General features: G+C 40.9%; 1 protein-coding gene across 13 annotated transcripts in view; it reads left to right on the forward strand.

The window, feature by feature from the left end:
- The window catches only part of CACNB2 (calcium voltage-gated channel auxiliary subunit beta 2), a 253,729-nt gene that overhangs the window by 134,669 nt on the left and 98,243 nt on the right, over positions 1–20,817 (forward strand). Inside the window, exon 1 of one of the 13 annotated variants that reach the window (XM_040590891.1) lies at positions 8,656–8,880. The exons of the other annotated variants lie outside the window; for them this stretch is intronic. Within the exon in view, the coding sequence (XP_040446825.1) occupies positions 8,848–8,880 (33 nt within the window). The 5' untranslated portion in view covers positions 8,656–8,847. Of the gene's footprint in view, positions 1–8,655; positions 8,881–20,817 lie in introns of those variants that run through there. 13 annotated transcript variants of the gene reach the window in all.

Below are 20,817 nucleotides of genomic sequence, written 5' to 3' on the forward strand. Positions count from 1 at the left end.
AGCATTGTAATGGCGGAAGTCTTTCATTTTAGGAGAAGCATAACATTTCTGAACTAAACTGCTTGAGAGAATAATATCCTTCTTAAATTTTAAAAGTAACTTTCTGCATTGATGCTGGTTTAGTGTAAATCCATTACTCCGTTCATGTCATGTATAGCATGATAGACAACTTAGGTTTCAGTTTTATGACTTTTAGCAGAAAATAACCTGTACTTTGGGATTCGAAATACTGCCTTTTTTATTGGTCACTACCATATTAAGATCAACACTTATGGATTTGGTCAGAATTCTTACATTATTGACATTTTTCATTGTGGTAAATCAGTTGCCTAGTAAATATTTTGTACTTAGGAGGATTTTGTCAGTGACTTAAGAAATCCTCACCCAACTCACCTAAGTATCATGGATTTGAACCTGAAAAAGGCAGTGGGGGTGACTGCTGAATCATGTGAACAGGTTCGCCTTCAAAACTATAACTGGGAGTAGAAAATGCTGGAGTGTCTTTCTTGGAGTATCAGAGCCCTGCAATCTTGGACAGAGAAGCAAACCTGACAGAGAAATGCAGTCTGACGTGTGCTCTTTGGTTTAATGCGTGAGCTTTCAGTATTGTCAGCGCTATGAAACCAGGCTGTTGAGAGCATTCTTTTTATCAACATGATTGTGAATTATAGCAAGGGGGAGAGGAAAAAAATACACCAAACAGACAAGTGTAGTTGAAAAATCTCTTTTCTACACCAATCTAGGAGAATATAACTGGGGAAAAATATGTTATCATTTCAGTGTAGGAGAGAGAATACCTAAGTATTTACATTCTTACTTTCTGCTAACAAGATTCTGTTAATTTGAGTGGACAAGGAAGATTGACTGTAAGTATCTTACCTTCATGCTGCATCTCATCAGGGCAGTTCTGAAAATGTCATTGTAAAATGTTGCATTAGTTTTCTGTAAGGAACAACTTACTGTACATATTTCATCCATTACATTGCAAAATACTGACGCCGTTGCGCTAACATACTGGTTCTTCTGACTGTGCTTTTACCGCAGCACATTGAGAGTTATTAGCCAGGGTCACACATCTGGCTCTTCAGTGCCAGGGTGACACCCATCCTTTTAGGTGAGAGAGGCTATTGCAAGAGCGCATGCGCTGCCTAAATTCCATTTGATTCCTATTCTGAGCTCTGAAGTGGGTCTCAAGCGATACATCGGCCTTTCTGCAGAGTCAAGTTTTCCAGCTTTTGCATTTCACCAGAACTCATTTCACCAGAGCTTGTTGAATTGTACAAGCCACTCTTCACCAAAAATTAAACATAATTAATAAAGCTTTTAGAATTGCCAAAAATGTGAACATCAGAAACGCCAGAGGTTTCAAACATAGTAAAAATGAGAAATGGGAACTGAGATTTGAAGAAGTGATGAAGCCAAAGAAACCACAATATTTGGTGAGAATCAATAACTGAAATTGATGGAATTGTAGAATGATGGCTTGTGCCAAAAATGCATAAACAAAGGCCAGTGTACCAAAATGCCTCCTGTGTCCTGCTGTTGAGGCTCTCCTGATCAGATGTACTTTTGTTTCTGAAATGAGAACAGAGTTTGGATGTAAAGGTAGCTCAAGTTTTACAAGCGCTTTTATAAATTCAACTTTGAGATAACAGTTGTACTTGGTAAATGAATTATTACCTCAATTTGAAAACCAAAACTGTTTTAAAGGACCAGGGGCTTGGACCACTCCTCAGTGTCCTGAGTATGGGAGTTGCACAGCAATAGTACTCAGAGGACCACCTGAACTGTTTTCAGGACACGGACATGGCCGGAGGTGGCTACTATCCCTGGTAGTTCAAGGTAGCTCCTGTATGTACCTGCAAGCTAAAGTTACTCCTCAGTCACCAGCTCTGGGACATCAGCATCTGGAGATCATCCAGCTGCTAGTGGCACTTGAAACATGTCAGCGCACCCAGAAGCAGACATGTGCCACATGTGAGAGTTAAAAGCCCTTTACTGAGATTAAATCCCAGTGTTTGTTTAATGTAGCATTCAGCGTAGCAGCATGTAGTGGTGACATTATAGAGTTAAATTAGTAACTTTTCAGTGGAAAGCTGTATTTTTTAAGGAACTACAGCCATCACAGGCTGTTTTTCCACAGTTGTGTAAGTTTTATATATTTTACTTCAAGATCTTAGTGCTTTCTGTGGATTGGTTCTGTAATTGATGTTCTTCTGCTCAAAAGCATATGCTTTTCCCTGCTTGCTATTAATAAATAGAGCAAAATGAACATGATCTCTGTTTTCATCTTCAACGTATTATTTAAATGTGGTTGTTGAAAACAATTTTTTTCCAGCCACTTAAAGTTCTGACAAACAGCTGTTTCAGAAGTGTTTGGCTACACATTTGGTTGCAGGTGACTCATGTGAGCATCTTAGACCAGCAAAGGCATGTTGAGCACTTGACTTGTTCTTTCTGTCTGTACGGCCATTCTCTGTGCTTCACTGCTGCAAGACAATGTTCCCCATGACTCTGCATTAATTTATCATTAAAGAATAAAAATAAAAATAAAAAATCTTGCCCATGCATGGGAACAGTCACTTGTGGGCAGATCTTCCACCTTGATAGCATTTATAGCACCCCTCCAATATCTGAGTCATGCAGAGGATCCATAATACAAGAGGTATTTGTATTATGTGTCCATAATACAAATGGCTTTAAACCTTTGCTTTGTTCCTGACACTCATTGTAAGCTGGGTTAAACGTTTTAGCATCTGACTGCAAGAAGAATGGCAGCTTGTTATTTCTGTGACGCTGTGAGAACATACTCATGTTATCTTCCAATGCAGGAGGAGATAGCATGTGCCCCTAATGTACGTATGTTTGCAAGTTGAGAAGTTCAGTCTGCTGGTAATGTTATCACTGCTGTATCCTGAAATAGAAAACTGCAGGCAGATTGGATTGTGTTAGAGAATGGTAACCATAATAACCAATAACAATCTGCAAATGATAAGCAGCTTTAGTGTTTAAAAATAAAATTTAAATAGCATTCCAATAGTTCCATGGGCATACTTTCAGATTTTATTATTCATTCATTTTAAGCTTGGTTTTGGGATTTAAGATGTGACATTAATCTTAAGGAACTGTTTCATTACTGCATCTTGAATTAGTGAACATTGGTTTATTATATACCTAAATTAAATCTCATAGGCTAAAATGTTACTTATCAGCCCTCTTCCAGATGTACACCAGCTGTAAAGGAGAATTGCAGACATCCTACATGATGTATGGAATTTTATCGAGGGAGATTAACTTGATTTAATGGCTAGATGTAAACCCAATACATTCAAAAAAGAAATACAAAGTCTGCTGGAGATGAGCATGGAGCATTGTGATGGTTTGGAATCTGCACCATGTTCTGGGATGCTGCCCAACACTTCTGCGGATACAAAGATTAAAACAAAAAACCCCCTTCTAATTTGATATAAAATTTCCTGGTTTTTGGAGGGTGCTTCAAAAAGAAAGGATGGTGCCATTCAACAGAAGTGAAGGAGGAGGTAAAAATCATATTCTGGCCTCTCTATCCCCCTCCTTCCCTCCCCCCAACATACAGATAGGTATTTAGTCGGAGTCTGGGAAAACTCAGGCTGAATTACTTATTGTCACGAAAGTATATGAGCAGCACGGTGCTGTGATCAAGCCGTTAACTCTCCTGGGTTTACTTGTTTTCAGTCTCCCTTGCTGAAACAGTCCCATCATTTTTGTAAGATACTTGAATGTTTCCTGGAACACTGAGTCTTATTTCCTGGTTGTTCTTAACTTGCGGAGACACTGCGGTTGCCACCATACTGCATTCCAAGTGTAACAATGGCAATGAGAAGAACTGGAAAAGACCCATCCTTCAGAATGTGCTGATGTAGAGAGGAGCAAGGCAGCCTGGGCTGCATGTCCTTCCTGTAGCTCTTTCAGGGCCATAACACTCCTGGAGCTGTAAGCAAGCCATAGTTTTTGCTGGTGGAAGTGTGGTGCCCACCATTATCCTGACCATGTCAGAAAATCAATGGGAGAGCTAAAATTCATAGGAAAACTGAAAAATTACTTGCTAATCATAGTTTTCCCATTTAAAGTAATACTGTTAAGAAATTATTTACTGCTGGTTGTGGGATGGAATTAGATAGTTTGGATGGTAGGTAATCAAAGCAAAATAGCTCTTGCTTTTTGGTCCCAAATGTGAAATGGGACGAGTCCTTCAGAGTTTTTTGCCACAGGTAAATTGAAAATGAAAACAGGAGCATTGCTGAAGTTCCCTTAAGAATGAAACACTTGTGTTTACAAGAGAGAATTCGTGTTGCTAGCTGTACAAAAGAGAGTTACAAGCTGTTGACGCTCTTCACTTGGATTTCAGTTTGAACCTGAATTAGTAAGAGAGAATCAATTGCTTTCCATTAGAGCTCCTGAGGAAAAAATGTTGTTACTGTTGGATGCAAGTTGAAAGGTTCTTGTTTATGGAGGAAGGTCTGTTTAGTCTATTAACCTTGACAACCATGTCAGCAGTTTTTTCTGTTTGTTTTCCCAGAGGCACTATGCTGAAGTAGTATGATATACAAAGTTATTTATAGTGTAGACAATTCATACCTATACTTAAAAGACACGGGTCAGAGTTTAAATGCCAGAGTTAAATGCTGTCCTCCTAGACAATTTGAAAAGTCATGCTTAATCTTTGAAAATTAAAACGAAGAGATAGAATCACTAAAATATCAATGTGAATCAGATATTTTTAATAGGAATTTGTTATGTTTTCACAGAGTGGTTGAGGTAGGAAGGCACCTCTGGAGGTAGTCCAGTCACCTGCTTGGAGCAAGGCCACCTAGAGCCATTTGCCCAGGCTGGCTTCATATGGCTTTTGAGTATCTCCAGGGACGGATACTCCACAACGTCCCTTGGCAATCTGTGCCAGTGCTCTGTCACCCTTACAGTAAAATACAAATACCCAACAAAACAACACACATACACACACACACACACACACAAATAATCCTTGTGTTTAAGTGGAATTTCCTATATTTCAATCTATGTTCATTGCTTCTTGCCTTTTCACTGGGCACCACTGAGAAGAGTGTGGCTCTATGTTCTTTACTCCATCCCATCAGGTATTATACATGTTAATAGATTTTTATGAAAGGAACAAAATTTATGGAAGCAGTCAGAGCAAAAAAAAGTCCACACATATCGACACACCTGCATTTGTACCTGCTTGCCTCTGTTAACAGATTAAAAGTTTAATACTGTTATTGCTGTGCTGGATTCTACAGATGAGCAAGGGCTGCTCTGAAATTGCTTGTGTATAGTAAAAAGCTAAAGAAGTGACTTCTTTTATTGTTGTGATTTACTCATAATTTCAGATTGTACTCTTGACTTTCATGGCCAAGCCTCCAGGTAGTTAGGGTAGTTCAGTTTATTCTACTTGAACTACCTTATTCATCAAGCTGGGTTTGTATGCCTGTGTAGCCCCCTGTCATACATCTTCAAGCACACGTCCTGCTGGAAAGTACCAGTGGAAGAGAAGAGCAATTCCACCTTTAGTTTTGTTTCCACCTTCTTTTTTTATAGAGCCATTGCTGTGGGTTTTACACTTTCTGCCTTTATCCTAGGTCTGTTGCTGTCCTAAAATTTGTCTCTTGCTGAAGTCTCCACCCTACAGGTTTTTCAGGAGCCCCTTTTTGCTTCATCCACCGGTTTTTCCCAGGCATCCCATCTCAGCATCTCTGGCCTACTCATCACCATTCCCTGCTTACCTCCTAGCTTTAGGCCAGTCAGGTAGCCAGCTGTCCCTGAGCAAGTCTTTTCAAATCCACATGTTCCCTGCCTACCATGAACGTTTTTCTTGTCTAATCTTAATTTTTGTATTCTGGCATGGCTTTTAGCATCTTCTCCCTGTAGGTCACACAGTCACACTGCTTTGTTCTGCATTCTGGTTTTCTGCCTTTCTCATTCCCACCACCTCTCCAGTCGCATTGCTGCCAGATTCCTTTTTCCAACCTACTTCTCTGTCTCCCATTTCCTCTTCTGTGTGCACTCTTTGTATATGGATCATGAGATTCTTGCCTGTACTGCCTCGGTGCAGGGGTCAACACCAGCTAGATGCTGTCTGCCCTGTGCTGGCCAGTCCAATTGAGCCACGGGGGAAGGAAGCTCAAAGAAAACCCACCACTGTCACTTAGCTGGGAGTGGAGCACAGGTCATCCAGAAGTGCTGTGCTAAGTTTAAATGCCCTCAGCAGGGGTGGCATTTTTGCAGACTTTAACTCTTGAACTATATAAGCTGTATACAGATTTGCTTTGTGGAGCCCTGAGATAGACTTGGGTACCTGTCATGATGTTTCACTTCAAGAGAGCAATGAGCAATTCAGTTTATTTACCATCCAAGCTGCCAAAATCTGGCTGCTTGTACTGTCTGTAGTGAGAATTACTTGTGACATGAAAGTGACTTATGGTGACAGTCTGAATAATGCCCTAAGTCTCTGTTGAGTAGATGTGAACTGCAATCCTTCCTGATTTCATATTCATGCCCAATAGCTGATGAAACTATTAAAAAAAAAAAAATATCACCCCCATAATTTTTAATACATGAAAAGCAATATGTTTTCCTTGTTCTTGATGGTAGGAACAGTTGTGACATTCCAGCTCCACCCCCTCCCCCCCAATTTGTTTGTGAGAGCCAAGAAGGGAGCAATCAAGTTACTGCACCAAAATTTCAGTTGTTTGTAAGAGGTGTATCAGACAAGCGAAGTAATGGGTGATGACAGTAGCATTGCCTAGTGTTGACAGGTGTGGTTTAATGCTAAAAAAAAGCTGTGCAGTAAAGCTTAGGCAACTACATTAAAACTAGTAAGTGTATGTAAACACACTCGAGCATCAATAGTGGCAAGCAACTTGGGCAAGTGATTATAACATTCCACTAGTGGTGTCTTATGTCTGTTTTTTTTACCTACATACATGAATGGTGCATGCTTTGTTTACTTTCTGGGAACACAATATTATGAAATTACTTGTTTCAAGCCTAATTTGCAGTTGATATAATTTGAAGTGATCTGTTTAGCTGACAGATTAGCTGCTATTTTGTAAATGTATGGTTGGAAGTAAAATTCATTTATTCTGTTATCCAGTTTTCTATTTCCACGAGTACATAGCTTGAAGTCTGCTTGTGAATATATACAGAAGAAAAATTCCAGATTTATGAGTCATAGCACATATAGTCAACGGAGGAGCAAAGGTCTGTTTTGGCAGAGAAGGCAGATTGAGGGAAGAATATCTTACTAACTCATGCAAAGAAACCAAGGTAGTCAGGACAAAATGTACTTGAAATAAGCAGGGGGAGGAACACGGAGGATGTTTATAATGTATTTGAACTGCTTCATTTGGTGTCTTGGTTAGGAAAGAGGTCTTGTCCTCTTTCCTCTGTGGCAGGGAAGAAAGTTTAGTAGCTTGAACTGTTTTCAATGCTGTATGTGTTCGTGGTGTCTTGTCACGGTATGTTGTGTATATTATATTGACATGATTATAGGTATAAATGGGCAAGCATACACCCACAAATGTCCTCCTTCAGGTGTAACATATTCCATAATTTTTTCCTAGAGCTTGCGTGATGGGATATAGTGATAGCAACAATATGAACTGTAAGGAATTTAGTGGACTTAGCAGAGAGGGGATGGATTTCCTAGGGCTGTGCTAAAGCAGTTTTGGTCGGAGCTGTGTTACTGCACGGCAGCTGGTGGCCTCTGCCCCAGCTGTGAAGGACAGCCGTCCCCAGAGGGCAACAGTGCCTGTGCCTGCTGCCTTCGTGCTGTACTCCTAGACCATCTGTAATGAGATCGATTTTGTAAAGCCCCATTTTAATATTAGATTGGGAATGCTGTCGGCGAATTAGTGTCCAAGGGTTTTTTTTAGAGTTTTACCCTGCTCTGGGGCTGCTGTTACTCTTCCTCGCCTGCGGTGCCGGGAGGGGGGTGGCCGGGCGCGGGGCTGCCCCGTGTGCCGCGCGGGAAGGCTGCGCTGCGTTCGGCGAGCGGGGCTGCAGGAGGAGGCAGCGAAGTGAGTGAAACACAGCAAAACTGTCCCGGACTGACTTCAGTTTTTTGAAATCGAGACAGCGAGGTAGCTCTGTGGGTTTCAGCGGAACTGGCAGGGGAGCGAGGGAGAAGTTCAGATGAGCTCGGGTAACCCGGAGCGCGAACTGCCCGGGTTCCTGCTCCCCCAAGCTGAATCCGTTGTGCTCGCTCAGCCGAGCGCCCCACCCGGCTGCAGCACTTGCTCCCTGCGCCTCTCGGCGCCCGGGCGGCCGCTCCCGCTGCAGGAGCGCTGCCCTGCCCCGGGCCACCGGCCCTCGGGTCCCGCTCGCCCGGCCACGGCCCCGCTGTTCCCGGCAGCCAATCGGGGCAGCGCCAGCAGCACGTGACGAGGAGCCGGAGCTGAATGAGCGCTCCGGCCCCGCCGCGAGCCCGCCGCGCCCCGCCAGCCCCGCCCGCCCGCAGCCCCCGCCGCTGCCCCGGCCGCCCCCCGCGGTTTGCAGCCCCCTGCCGCGCTCCGACCGGGCGCCGCTTCGCCGCCGCTTCTCTCGGCCCGGGGAGTTCCCCCAGCGGAGCAGGTCGCCAGACCGCCGGTTCCCGGCCTCGTGCGGCGAGGGGGTGGGTGCCGCGGCCGAGAGCGGTACGCCGGGCAGCCCGAGCGTGGGAAGCGGCGCTGGGACGGTGCCGCCGCTGCAGAGCCTGCCTGGCCGCGACACAGCGGTGGAAGATGCAGCTGAAGATCTTACTTGAGGCGTTTTGAGCGCTCTGGACGTCTGGTGTCCGGCTGTGAAGGTGTAGCTATGTACCTGTTTGGCAGTGAGGAGTACGAAGTGGTAAGATGTAAACTAAAGGATTTTTTTTTTTTTTTTTTTTAATCATTATTTACTTTTAATGTTTCCTGGCTCTCAGAGTTCATTGGGCAGCTTTGAATTTCTCTCACTGATGTTCTCTCTGTAGTTGAACTTTAGTACTGGCCAATTCAATTGCTTTCCAGAAATGACACTTTCCTTAGGTCCTTGAAGTAGTGAGATACTATTTGCTAGATGAAACTGAATTTGCTTGTCACATTTATTGCACTGTGGTGATATTGAAAATATTCAAGTACTGAATACTCGGAGGCTACTCAGACTTCGGGTTAAGCAAAACCATGCTTTCAAATAATTCAGACTTCGTCTCATACTTTGTAATGTAGATAGACTACGAGGAGCTTACAAAACCGCCCTTATCTGTATGTTTGTGAGAATGTTGCCAAACCATTTCTTTTGTACAGTTCAAAACATGTCATTGTAGTGTAACGTAATGTCCATCAAAGAAGCTAGCTTAAAAAACCCCCACAAACACAGCCACATTAAAATCTGTCACTCTTTACTTAAATATTTATGTAAAACGCCATTTGAAATACGTTGATGATGTCAGAGAAGACGAAAACTGCTAGTAACTCCGTGCTATTGCATGGTGTTGGTATCTGATGGAAAAGTTTGCAGTTTTGCAGCCTGAGGCGAAGTGCCCTGTTGTGAGCAAACTGGATGGATTAATCCACCCACACACCACTCCTGACCGGGTCAAGACCTGAGGAGCTTTGGAGAAAAATTATGAGACCAAAAAATGTGTATGAACTCTACTACAGGACATCAAAATAAATTTCATGTTAAAAAGTGACACATTCTTTGCATGTAACTGGCAATTGCAAATGTTTTGTTTTGATTATTGAAGTTGCTCTTTGAAGTATGAAAGCGCCTTTTATGGCAGTCTGTGTTCTACGACACTTTTCAAGGAATTAATTTAGTTATTTTTGATTTTTCACCCATTTCTTTCTTTAATTCCAACCAGCTATGGTTTTGAGATGCAGGAAATGTAGAAGGAGTTGTTGAGGAAAATAATTCAAATGCAGCTGTCTGCATATTGCTCTCATTTGTGTGTGCAACTCACACAAACTTTCACAAACCAAGCAAGGCAACTGCAAAGAGCTTAGTTTCTCTGAAGCAGTAAGCAACATGGCATTGCAGTAATTACTAGTTTATAAAAACTGACAAGCAAAAGAAAGTTTCCAACTTTAAAGCTTTTGATGAACTGATTTATTTTTTTCAATCCATTACATCTTTGTAGCTCTTTTTGAGGGTTACAAATCCATTTTAATAGTTTTTTGCGCGGTCTCTAATCTGTGTAGTTACTGGTTTAAAGAGAGTGAATCTTTGAGTCTGAAATTTTAAAGTACCTTGAAAATAGCCTAGATGACTGAAGAACGGTGTTAGGGTTTTGGACTCCAGTATCTCTCTATTTCTTTTCCTGATGGTATTTCAGCTTTTTAAAAGGATTGAAGTATTCTGTGTTATGGAAGATAGTTTAATGTTTAAGATGCCTTTCACAGGGAGGTTGGATATCTCATTCCCGTCCCTTTCCTACTTCATAGTTAAGTAAAGTGGAAAAGCATCAACAGAGAAAATAAGAAGTCCAAGTCCACCATGAATTGTGTGGTTTGTGGTTTTTTTAAAAAAATTTTCTTGTTTTTTCTTGCTTTTTTTCTTTTTTTTCCCCCTTCTTTTCTTCCCTTTTTTGATTGTGGCGGTGTGGTTGTTTTTTTCTCTCTTTAATATCTTTGGAGGTCCCTGGAAGTGTAATTATCTGTGCAAACAAAATGTTTTGTTAAATCCAAACCAAAATATCATTTAGGCTTTTTCTTCTTTGTTTTTCTTTAAAGCAAGATTGTTCAGGGGAAAATATGGACACGCTTTTTTGGTGCTGTTTTGGTAGCCAGACTTACCAAGATGTTTGCTTTACTCAGTGGTAAGTAAAATTGAATAGATGGCCTATGTAAAGCTTAAAGAACCATTTTGTTGTTCAGGAAAAGCTAGAATCGGTGTAAAACTTGTGTCTGTTACAGATCTGTAGTCCATGAAGCCATATGCTCTGGACTGTGGAAAAGGCATTTGTTTTATCGTCCCACACAAACAATTACTTGTGAGTCACTGAAGGACAAAATGACTAGAAAGAGTGACAGTAAAAAATCTCAGGATTTAATTTTAAGTTCACTAATAATTTCAAACAATTTTAAATTAGTTTGAGGCATTCTAGCTATACATATAAAATTTGATTTTTATCCTAGAATGCAGGTTACTGATAAAAAGAAGCACAGCATGATTAAAACATGTCTTAGAAGAATTAAATAAAATCTTCTTTAAAAAACCAACCCTTAAACACAGTAATAGAGAATTAGAACTTTATGTGCTCATTGCGTGCATTTTCATATGCAGACAGACATGTCCACATGAGCACGCAGATGCATTTGCAGAAACAAGATCTGAAGCGGTATTCTAAGTCAGTTAAATTTAAAAGCAAAACTCCACAGACTGATGCAACCAGCATTTGCATGTGGTACCCTCTTTTGCTTTCTTTTTGTTCCTGTATATAAACAAGCTTGTATTATTAGTTTACTCTTGAGTGCATATTAAGTCTGGGTATCTGACAGCACTGATAATAAAATTTTCTATCATCTCCTGCAAACCCTAGCTAAAGAAAGATAATATCACTAAGGATCAGTTATTAAAACACAACACTGGAGTTTATGACCTCTGCATAGTAAAAAAAAAAAAACAAAACAAACCAAAAGTTTTGTTTCATGACATAGTGACAAATGTATTTTTGAAATCATTAATAAAACCATGTGGCTGTGGTCCTCTCCTGTTTGGATGAGTTTTTGCATAAATTTTCTAACTTAGGATGTTAAGTGTCTATTGCATTTTAGCACTTTAAGCAGATGCTTATTAATCTCCTTAAGAACTGGTGGAATAAACGTATAATATCTTTTGTGATTTTTTGAGCCTTTTTAAAATGCCATATACAAATATAGAGGTGTTTTGACTACAGTAAGCAGCTTAATTGCAGGAAACTAAAAAGCTACAGGCCAAGCAATCTCATTTGTGGCTATACCTTGTGTAGGGATTTTTCTGTTTGAAAAATAAACCTGTGAGAACAGTGGGAGCTTCTTTTCACAGCTACCTGGTAAATTGTACTCTGCATTAACCTCCCAAAGCAAAAGCCTCTAAAACTTACTCCCAACAGTCTTACGAGTTGCTGCATAAGGGATCATGGAAATACAACCTGCTTGCATGCTGGGGAGGCCTGCCTGGCTCTCCTGTGCCCCCAGGCTGCACTTCACCCAGCAGAACATTTCCCATAGCTACAGGGCCTTTGCTCTTGCCTCCTCTGGTGGGCTTTGCTCGGGCTGTGAACACTGGGTGTCTCCAGATCTCCAGCCTTGTCCCACCACTGCCTTTCCAGGGGACCCTGGGTGGAGGTGTGTGGGCCATGGCTGATGGCACTGGCTTGTCTCTAGCTGAGCATGGGACACCTTGGTGTTTCATCTCCCCCTCCCCTTGTACTCTTTCGTGATAGAAACTTGGGGCTCTGTTGTAGTAAGATCATAAGACGCTGTGGTGGTACGCGTAGGACTAAGTAGGATTTCTTTTGAGAACAACCCAGTCATTGGAAAGCTGTTTTATAGCAGAGTAAGTCAGAGGCAGGGAAGAGTTTCCTTGATGATTGGGTTCATTTAAGGAAAACCATTGAATTCCGTTCAGTCTGTTGCATGCTGCTTTCATAAGTTTCTGATCAAAGTAGCTGTTTTTAACTTTCTTGAGAAACTCAAAATATGGCCCTTTTGCTCTTCATAGATTTATCTCTTTGAAAATATCCTTACAAAGATTGGAAAACATCTTTGTAGTTCCAGGGAATTGGTTATGATGTCCAGAGCAAATGTTTTGGTTGCCTTGGAAATCCAGCATTTGTCACTTGTGTTCTCCAGGCAAAACTTTTAAAGAAATTGTCTATTTAAATTAAATCTTCACTTCCTTTGAGTTTACTTCTGTCCTCTTGCAGGATGGATCACTTTTTATGGAATATTAAGTATGATGTTGATAGATGCCAGTTATACTCATGGGTCCTGCAGGGTAGCATTATCCTCTAAAAGTATGAAAATCTGTCTGTTAAATTTCTAAAGGAGTGGAAGATTTTCAAGCAGTCAAATGACACTGAAGTTTGAGAAGAGTTACTTTTTGAGTGCTGTTTGTGAATCAGACAAACCCTGATTCTGGATGCATGTGGCAGGCATATTGCTGGTACGGCTAATTTTGCTGTCTGAAGGGAAAACCCCACCTATTTTAGAAATATGCTATTGTAAGTCCTAGAAATCAGTAGGGAGAACACATTGATGTGTTTTCAGTGTTTACTCTGAGTCATCGCCACTTACCTTATTTCAGAAACTGATCAAAGGGAGGAAAGATAGTAAGGATGTTGTTTAAGATTGGAAAGAGTCGTGTAACTGTTTAGCATCAGTATTTTTATACTGTGGATTAACGCAGGAACATATCTAAAAATCATAAATCAGGATTGCTTCTTTGGAAACCTCTCACTTGACTTACAAGTTTATTATTGCAAGCAAAGTTCTGCAAATTACCTGTGGCAGAATGCTGTAAAAATGTAACCTTAAGATTTCAGAATTAATTTTCCTTCTTTACCTTAGTTCAGTGTAAGGCAGCGACATTTAATGCTGTGCTTAGATGTGTAAGTTGTACGGCACTTATCAGTCTAACTGGAAGTACAGACTTTAAAGGTAGGAAAATTAAATTCAACATCAAAGCTTTACTTCAGAGCCATAAGTCCATCCTTGGGGACAAATCACTTGATGTTTTGATTTGTTGCCTTTACATTTTAGGTGATATTTGGTTCATTTCTGTTAACGATAGATGTTTAAATTTTTAAAGCTCATAAATTGCTATAAAAAGACCTGCTTTACATGTAAGAAATGCTAGTATTTGATTAATTTTGACTGGAAATGTTGTACATAGGTACTAGGAATGGAGTTACTCATGCCTGAAACTGAGTGATTAGCGAGAAAAGCTCTGCATGAAAAATAATGTGCTCACATCCGGAGCTGGATGTCGGTTTGTGAAACAGTCACCCTTAGCAAGCCTTTTCCCATGGATTCTCTTCAGTAGCCAAAGTGTAGAAGCAATACATTTTTTTCTGTCCAAAACTGGAAAAATGAGGGTCATTCTTTATGGCATCTTTCCCCCAATAGGTCAGAGATGTCTCAGCTGTGTTTTAAGCACTGCATATGAGATTTGGGATTCCCCCAACGGAAGCCTGGGAGAGCCGCTGGTTTCGATCGTGTAGCAGAATGGCTCATAATGCAGTTTCAGTTTAGGATAGGGAAACACTAGAGAGGAAAACCTTAATAAACACATTCAGGGAGAGGTATTGGTCATTTCTATGTTACTCCCAAGACACACAGTGTGCTTTCCAGTTAGTGGTTTGCGCAGTTGTAGTGACCACTATTCTTTCCCTGGAGGAAAACTGGTGTTTACTGTAACCTCCTGTAGTGTATGTGAAGTAGATTCTTTAATAATGATACTACTGTTTGACCTTTGTATAGCTTTCTCTTCCTTGCTTCCTTTCCTTAATTTGAATTTCACCGACTGAGTATGGAACGTTTTTCGTTAGACATTGTATTGAAGGAATTTATACTATGTCTGGCCTTCCCCTACCTTTGTCCCCACGATCCAGCACTTAAGCAGGCAAGGAAAAGGTGGGGAGTTCTGTGGAAGCTGTAGGTGGAGGCACTGAACTGTAAGTCCAGTCTCATAGGTGAGTCTATGATCAGCCATTCCCCAAGCAGAGCGCAGCACTAATATATATAACATAGTGTCCTGGTTTATGTGGTGCTCTCAGAGATTAAAGACAGGGTTCCCCCACTCAGAAATCAACGTTCGGAAGCGGGTATTTCCAACAGGAAATATGAGGCAAAGCAACAACCGCAGTTAACCTGGATCCTTTTGTACTGGCTTAGTGCTGAGTGGTGTGTGGAGGCAGTGGAGGAAGGGAATGAGCGTACGTACCTCTTACTGTGGAAGAGGATCGCGGTTAGCGTGCTGTCTTTGGGAAGCGGGCTCATACTGGAGGCATGTGCGGGGGGCAGCCCTGTGAAGTGAGCAGAAATCAGATGGTTTCTGGCATTTAGAAACCAAGCACACTGACCAGCTCCAGGTGATGAAATAGCAAGGGACAAGTTTACTTCTGCTTATGGAGTAGAGGGGAAAAGATGTAGAGTGTGGAAATTGGGCTGGGTTGGAAGGACCAGTGCAGTTCACCTCACAAATGTGAAGGCAAAATAACAAAACCAAAATGTTTACAAATGGCATGCACGGATGGGATGGGTGAGCCGCCTCATGAACACTTTCGACAGAATCACAGAATGATTGAGGTTGGAAGATCCCTCTGGAGGTCACCTGGTCCAACCTCCTGCTCAGGCAGGGCCACCCAGAGCCAGAGGCCCAGGACCGTGTCTGGACAGCTTTTGAGTATCTCCAAGGATAGGGACTCCAAACCTCCCTGGGCAGCCTGTGCCAGTGCTCAGTCACCCTCACAGTGGAAAGGTGTTTCCTGATGTTCAGAGGGAAGCTCCTGTGCTTCCAGTTTGTGTCCACTGCCTCTGATCCTGTCACTGGGCACAATTGAAACAAGCCTGGCTCTGTTGTCTTTGCACCCTTGCTTCAGGTATTTTTGTATGTGTATATATATATATATATATACACAAGATCCCCACTTCAAGCCTTTTCCTCTCAAGGCTAAACAGTTCCAGCTCTCTCAGCCTTTTCTTGTATGTGGGATGCTCCTGTCCATCATCTTTGCGGCCCGTCACTGGACTCTCTCCAGTACGCCATGTCTCTCTTGTACTGAGGAGCCTGGAACTGGACACACCACTCCAGGTGAGGCCTCACCAGTGCTGCGTGCTGTGTTTGTGTGTTTTTATTGTAGCTCCCTCCTGTGCTTCTTACCTTCATCTTCCAACTCATAGTAAGTGCTGGTGGAAAAAAAGGGTGGAGACGAGTGGAGAGGCCTGTCTCTGTGTGCTCTCCATGGAACTGCTTGAGGGGGCTCGGTACTTCTATTTGTGAGACAGCAGCAGGAAAGGGAAGGAAGTCTTTCTCAGAATCTGGGAATAGCTGGCTTCTAAGTGTGTCAATAGCACCAAGTCTTGATGAAGTCTTTAAATTGCTTGGTCTTGGTTTCGTGTTTTTTCCATCTGAAGGAAATAAATATGGTACTGCCTATGTCCTGGCAAAGCACTGATCAGCCTCTCATACTGGACAGTTTACCTCGCTGAAGTGAGCCAGCATGAACTTTAAAAAAAAAATAACTTCATGATCAGGTATATATGAGTTTTTCTTTTCTGTACTGTCATCTGATCTATAGGTCTTGATATAAAAGATACAGCTGTTTTCCAGTGAGGACCTTGAATGGAGCCTGATGTAGCCATAGTAATGTAGCTATGGCAGCACAGCGCTAACAAACAAGCTAACTTATTGTGCTTCTCTGATTTATGTAGCTGCAACGTACTTAAGTATCTTGAATTCCTCTGCACACTCGCATGTGTGTATATGTTTCCAGGCTTTCTTTTTACAACTTGCTCCCTGTTATGCCACTTATTCATAATTCTTATTTAATGAGGTGTCAGGAGACCTATGTAGCTAGAGAAGTCTTGTGGGTAAAATACAGTAACGGCAAGCCTGTTTTAATCATGGAATGGTTTGGGTTGGAAGAGACCTAAAAGATCATCTAGTTCTAACCCCCCTGCTGTGGCAGGGACACTTCACTCTACACCAGGTTGCTCAAAGCCCCATCCAGCCTGGCCTTGAACGCTTCTAGCGTTCTCTGGAACAACCTGTTCCATCTCACCACTCTCATAGTGAGGAATTCATTCCCCTTGTCCTATCACTGCATGCCTTTGGAAAAAGTCCTTCTCCAGCTGTCTTATAGGCTGCCTTTAGGTACTGGAAGGCTGCTGAAAGGTGTCTCTGGAGCCTTCACTTCTCCAGGCTGGATGAACAACCCCAACTCTGTCAGCCGATCTTTACAGGAGAGTCATCAATTTATAACTCTCGGGGTGGAGCCTTACACAGGAAAGTTGTAGCTATTTAGAAAAAGGTAGCTTGAATGTCCCTCATTAAAGAAATGGGACTTTTATGTGCTGTGCACAAATACAGTAGAAGAAAATTCTAGATATTGCAGAGGCCCCAGTGTGGTGCCTCTAACAATGGAGTTATTTAAAAGTCTGTTTTCCAGTTAAGTATTTGTAACGTGCATTTTGATGTCTATGTTGTTTAGTGTGGGGATGGATGTGAGTTAGCAGAAGGGATACACATGCAAGATGTTTTATGCGAGAAATTGAAATCGTGACTCCCCTGCAGCACATATGGAAAGCTAAAGTCAAAAAGGCATGTTCACGCTGTCTGCCGTATGCGCCTGCCTCCCTGGTATGGCAGACTGCCTGTTTTAGATGCTCGACTCTGGGTAGTGCAGCTACTTTTCTCCCATCGACGGTATTTGAGGTGGTGTCTGGCAGCCTAGATAGCTTATTGCTCTCTTGACCTTTCAACACTACAGTAGTTAAAACAGCTCTATTAAGCACTCCTAGCCAGGCAGGCTGGATACTGGATATAGTCCAATGTAACTTTGATAGGAGCCTTCCACACCGGGAAACCAAAGGGCAAAAATCCTGTTTCAGATTATATGATCTGAAACTTCTTTGATAATCACTTCCAGGCACAATTCCTTTTTTCTTTTTTTCTCCAACACCCTCCACCCCCCACCCCCATCCCCCCCACCCCCCCTTTGACAGTTGAGATTGTGTGCTTATGCCCGTTTGGGAATACATTTTTATTTTCCAGTTGCTTATAACAAGTACATCTGATGAACAATTCAGAAATAACTGATGAGACTACACCTATTATTTATTTTTATTCCATATTGGTCATAAGGAAGTCTATCACAGAAAAATATCCATCTACCTCTTTTACAAAGCTGTGGGTATCTGTCTTCATGAAGACGTCTTCTCTAAATTTTAAAAAAGCTCTGGGCAACTGGACTGACTAAATTGAGTGCTGTTTGTTTACTTTTACTACATATTACTTCCCAGGTAACAACTTTAGCTGATAAATAAGAATTAGGAGATGCTGGGGATAGCTTGTCTTTTGTAGGAGTCATTAATTCTTTTTTCAGCAAATCTTCTCTTTACATAGAGATGGGTAATGATAGCCATGACAAGCTTGTTTATTATTTTATCCATCAGTGATCTGATTGATGTCTAAAATTTCTGTAGGGAGAAAATTTAGTGAAACTTGGGTGTTACAATTGCTGTGACTATAGGAATCAGCAATTTTTAAAGCTTTTCTCTGAGAACTGAAAGAATGAAATCCCTGAGAAATTCTCTGGTGCACATTTCATTATACATTTGTCATTTACAACACAGTGTGAGTCTGTATGTTTTAATTTAGCGATGCATAGGACTTTGGGGCATTTAAAATGCTCAAATAACGTACTGTATTTTATGATGTGCAGTATAGTTTTAGTGCTCTGTTGGATCTTATGAACAAGTCAAATGAAGTCAATAAGCATTGGTTTTAATACATCTTTTACTTTAAGACAGTTTCTGTGTTTTGTTCCAAATACCTTGGCAGATTTTCTTATTAAAAAGAAATAATTCAAATCAAAGTATGTGTTTACTGGTACAAGCAAAGCAGTGTTGGTGCAGAAATCCAAAATGAGAGTCCTCCCTACTCAGTTGATCTCTTAAGTCTAAAGGCAGGTAGACAGTTACAGGAATTTTAAGGAGAGGGAACAGTAGGAGGCCAGTTTATAGGAACAAGGCTGATACATGCATAGCTATTGTTAGAGTATTGTAATATAAGAAAATAATTGTATTGAAAGGCTGTTCATTCAAGGAACAACTCAATATGATAGGAAAAAGGTCTCTGCATGTCTGTATAGAGTGTATTTGCCTGAAAGTAAATGAGAAACTTAATTTTTTCTTCACTGTAAGTAATTAAGGTTTTTTCACGTGTGCAAATGGGCTTTACTGAAATGGTCTTTGTGCTGAAGTTGATATAGTTGTATTTGCCTGTGGAAGCAGCTCAGCAGGCTAATTTTTGAGCATAATTGTTGTATCACTTCATAGTTCATTATCTTAATATCTTAGGTTACTATTAGAATTTCCTTATGTTTTTCTGGTGTGGGGGATTAACAAGTGAAGTTGTATACAAAGTTGCAAAATTTTCACTTATGGAGTTTTTCAAAACTCAACTGGACAAGGCCCTGAGCGAGCTAATTGGGCTTTGATTCTGGCACTGCATTGAGCAGGAGGTTGGACTAGGTGTCCTATCCTCCAGATGTCCCCTCCCCAACCTATTTTTTTCTGTGATTCTATTCAGAGAATACAGGCTATATAGAAATATTACTGGCACCACAGTAGATATTCCCATGTTTTACATTGTAAGTCAAAACCCGGTCTTAGAAGACTTCATTTTTCCTGCAAATGCCCATGATTTAGGTTTCATTGTTGAAGCATGCCCTATATAATTCTGAAATTTTAGGCCTCTAATCTGTAATTCACTATGATTTTTTTTTTGTCTTCATCTGCATTCCATATGAATATAGTGATACATCTGTAGAGATCTGAAGGACAGAGGCATTAGAGTGTTTCTTGAATATAGTAGATTTCTCATATGTATTGTACTGTGGTTTACCCCATATATTTAAGAAAGTTACGTTCTGTTTCCTTTAATGATCCTGTGGTCTTTGTAACATAGAAGTATCTATATTGTTTGCTGTAATTCTGTTACTTGTGACATGGACATCCTGACAAGAACATGGGTGGCCTTCAGAGATGCCTAAGTAAAATCATAAGGCCTATTGTACAAGGCTCTAGTACCATATGTGAAATGTTGCTTTCACTGGTTGACATTTCACTAGAACTTAGCAAGAAATTGTGGGGGTTTTTAATAATTACCACATACACCTATTTGCTGATAGCAGCTAGTAAACTGCTTTGCTTTCTAAGAATTTTCCCATGCATGTGTGAATGTTATTAACCCCCACCAGTAACATAGAAGTGTAAGGAAAAAATAATTCTGTTCAGTCCTATCTTGTTAGTACAAAATAATGTTCTGGTTAATTTGGATCCAGAGGTTCAGCAGAATTTGCAGGCAAGAACATCTGGGAAACAGTCTGGATTGGACTGGCCTTGCTCTGTTGAGGAAGCAAATACAATCCAACTGATAGCATTTCCTCTAACTTTTGTTGCCTTGTCAGCACAGGAATAAAATTTGAGATCTTTCTGCAATCAAATTCCTCCCAGTAAAATGCATATATTAAAAAAAAAAAAAAAAAAGAAAAAAAAATCCGAACACCGCAAGTTGTGCTGTTTTGCTTAAGGCTATTTTAAATAAACCTGGACATCTGTGTTTGTAAGTGTGGTGGGAGAGATTAGTCCTGCCAGTTACACAACAGGTTTTGTGGATCAGCTTGCCTTGTGACAGTTATCCCTGTGCTTCTCTGGTAGATTTTATGATGTGAATTAAATGCTATTAAATTTAAGTAAGGTCTACTTTAGCATAATCAAAGACGAAACAAAAAGGAGCTGCTATTAAGATCATAGGCTGATGATTTTGAAAATGAACAGGACTTGAAAATACTGCTGCCTTTTCAAATAATAAAAAAAGATCCATGCCTGCAGACAACTAACAGAACATGAGAGGTTATAAAAGCGCACATTTGTGCTACTGCCAACTTCAGCAACAAACATTTCTTTTTCTTCTGTATGAGGAGAGAAACAATAAGCCATAATTTTTGTTCTACCCATTGTAAACTCAAAAACTTTGAACAGGAAAAGAGATGCTAGCTTTATGAGTTACTGCTGATTATAGATAGAATAATCA

Source organism: Falco naumanni, chromosome 4, assembly GCF_017639655.2.
Source record: "Falco naumanni isolate bFalNau1 chromosome 4, bFalNau1.pat, whole genome shotgun sequence".
Classification (NCBI taxonomy): domain Eukaryota; kingdom Metazoa; phylum Chordata; class Aves; order Falconiformes; family Falconidae; genus Falco; species Falco naumanni.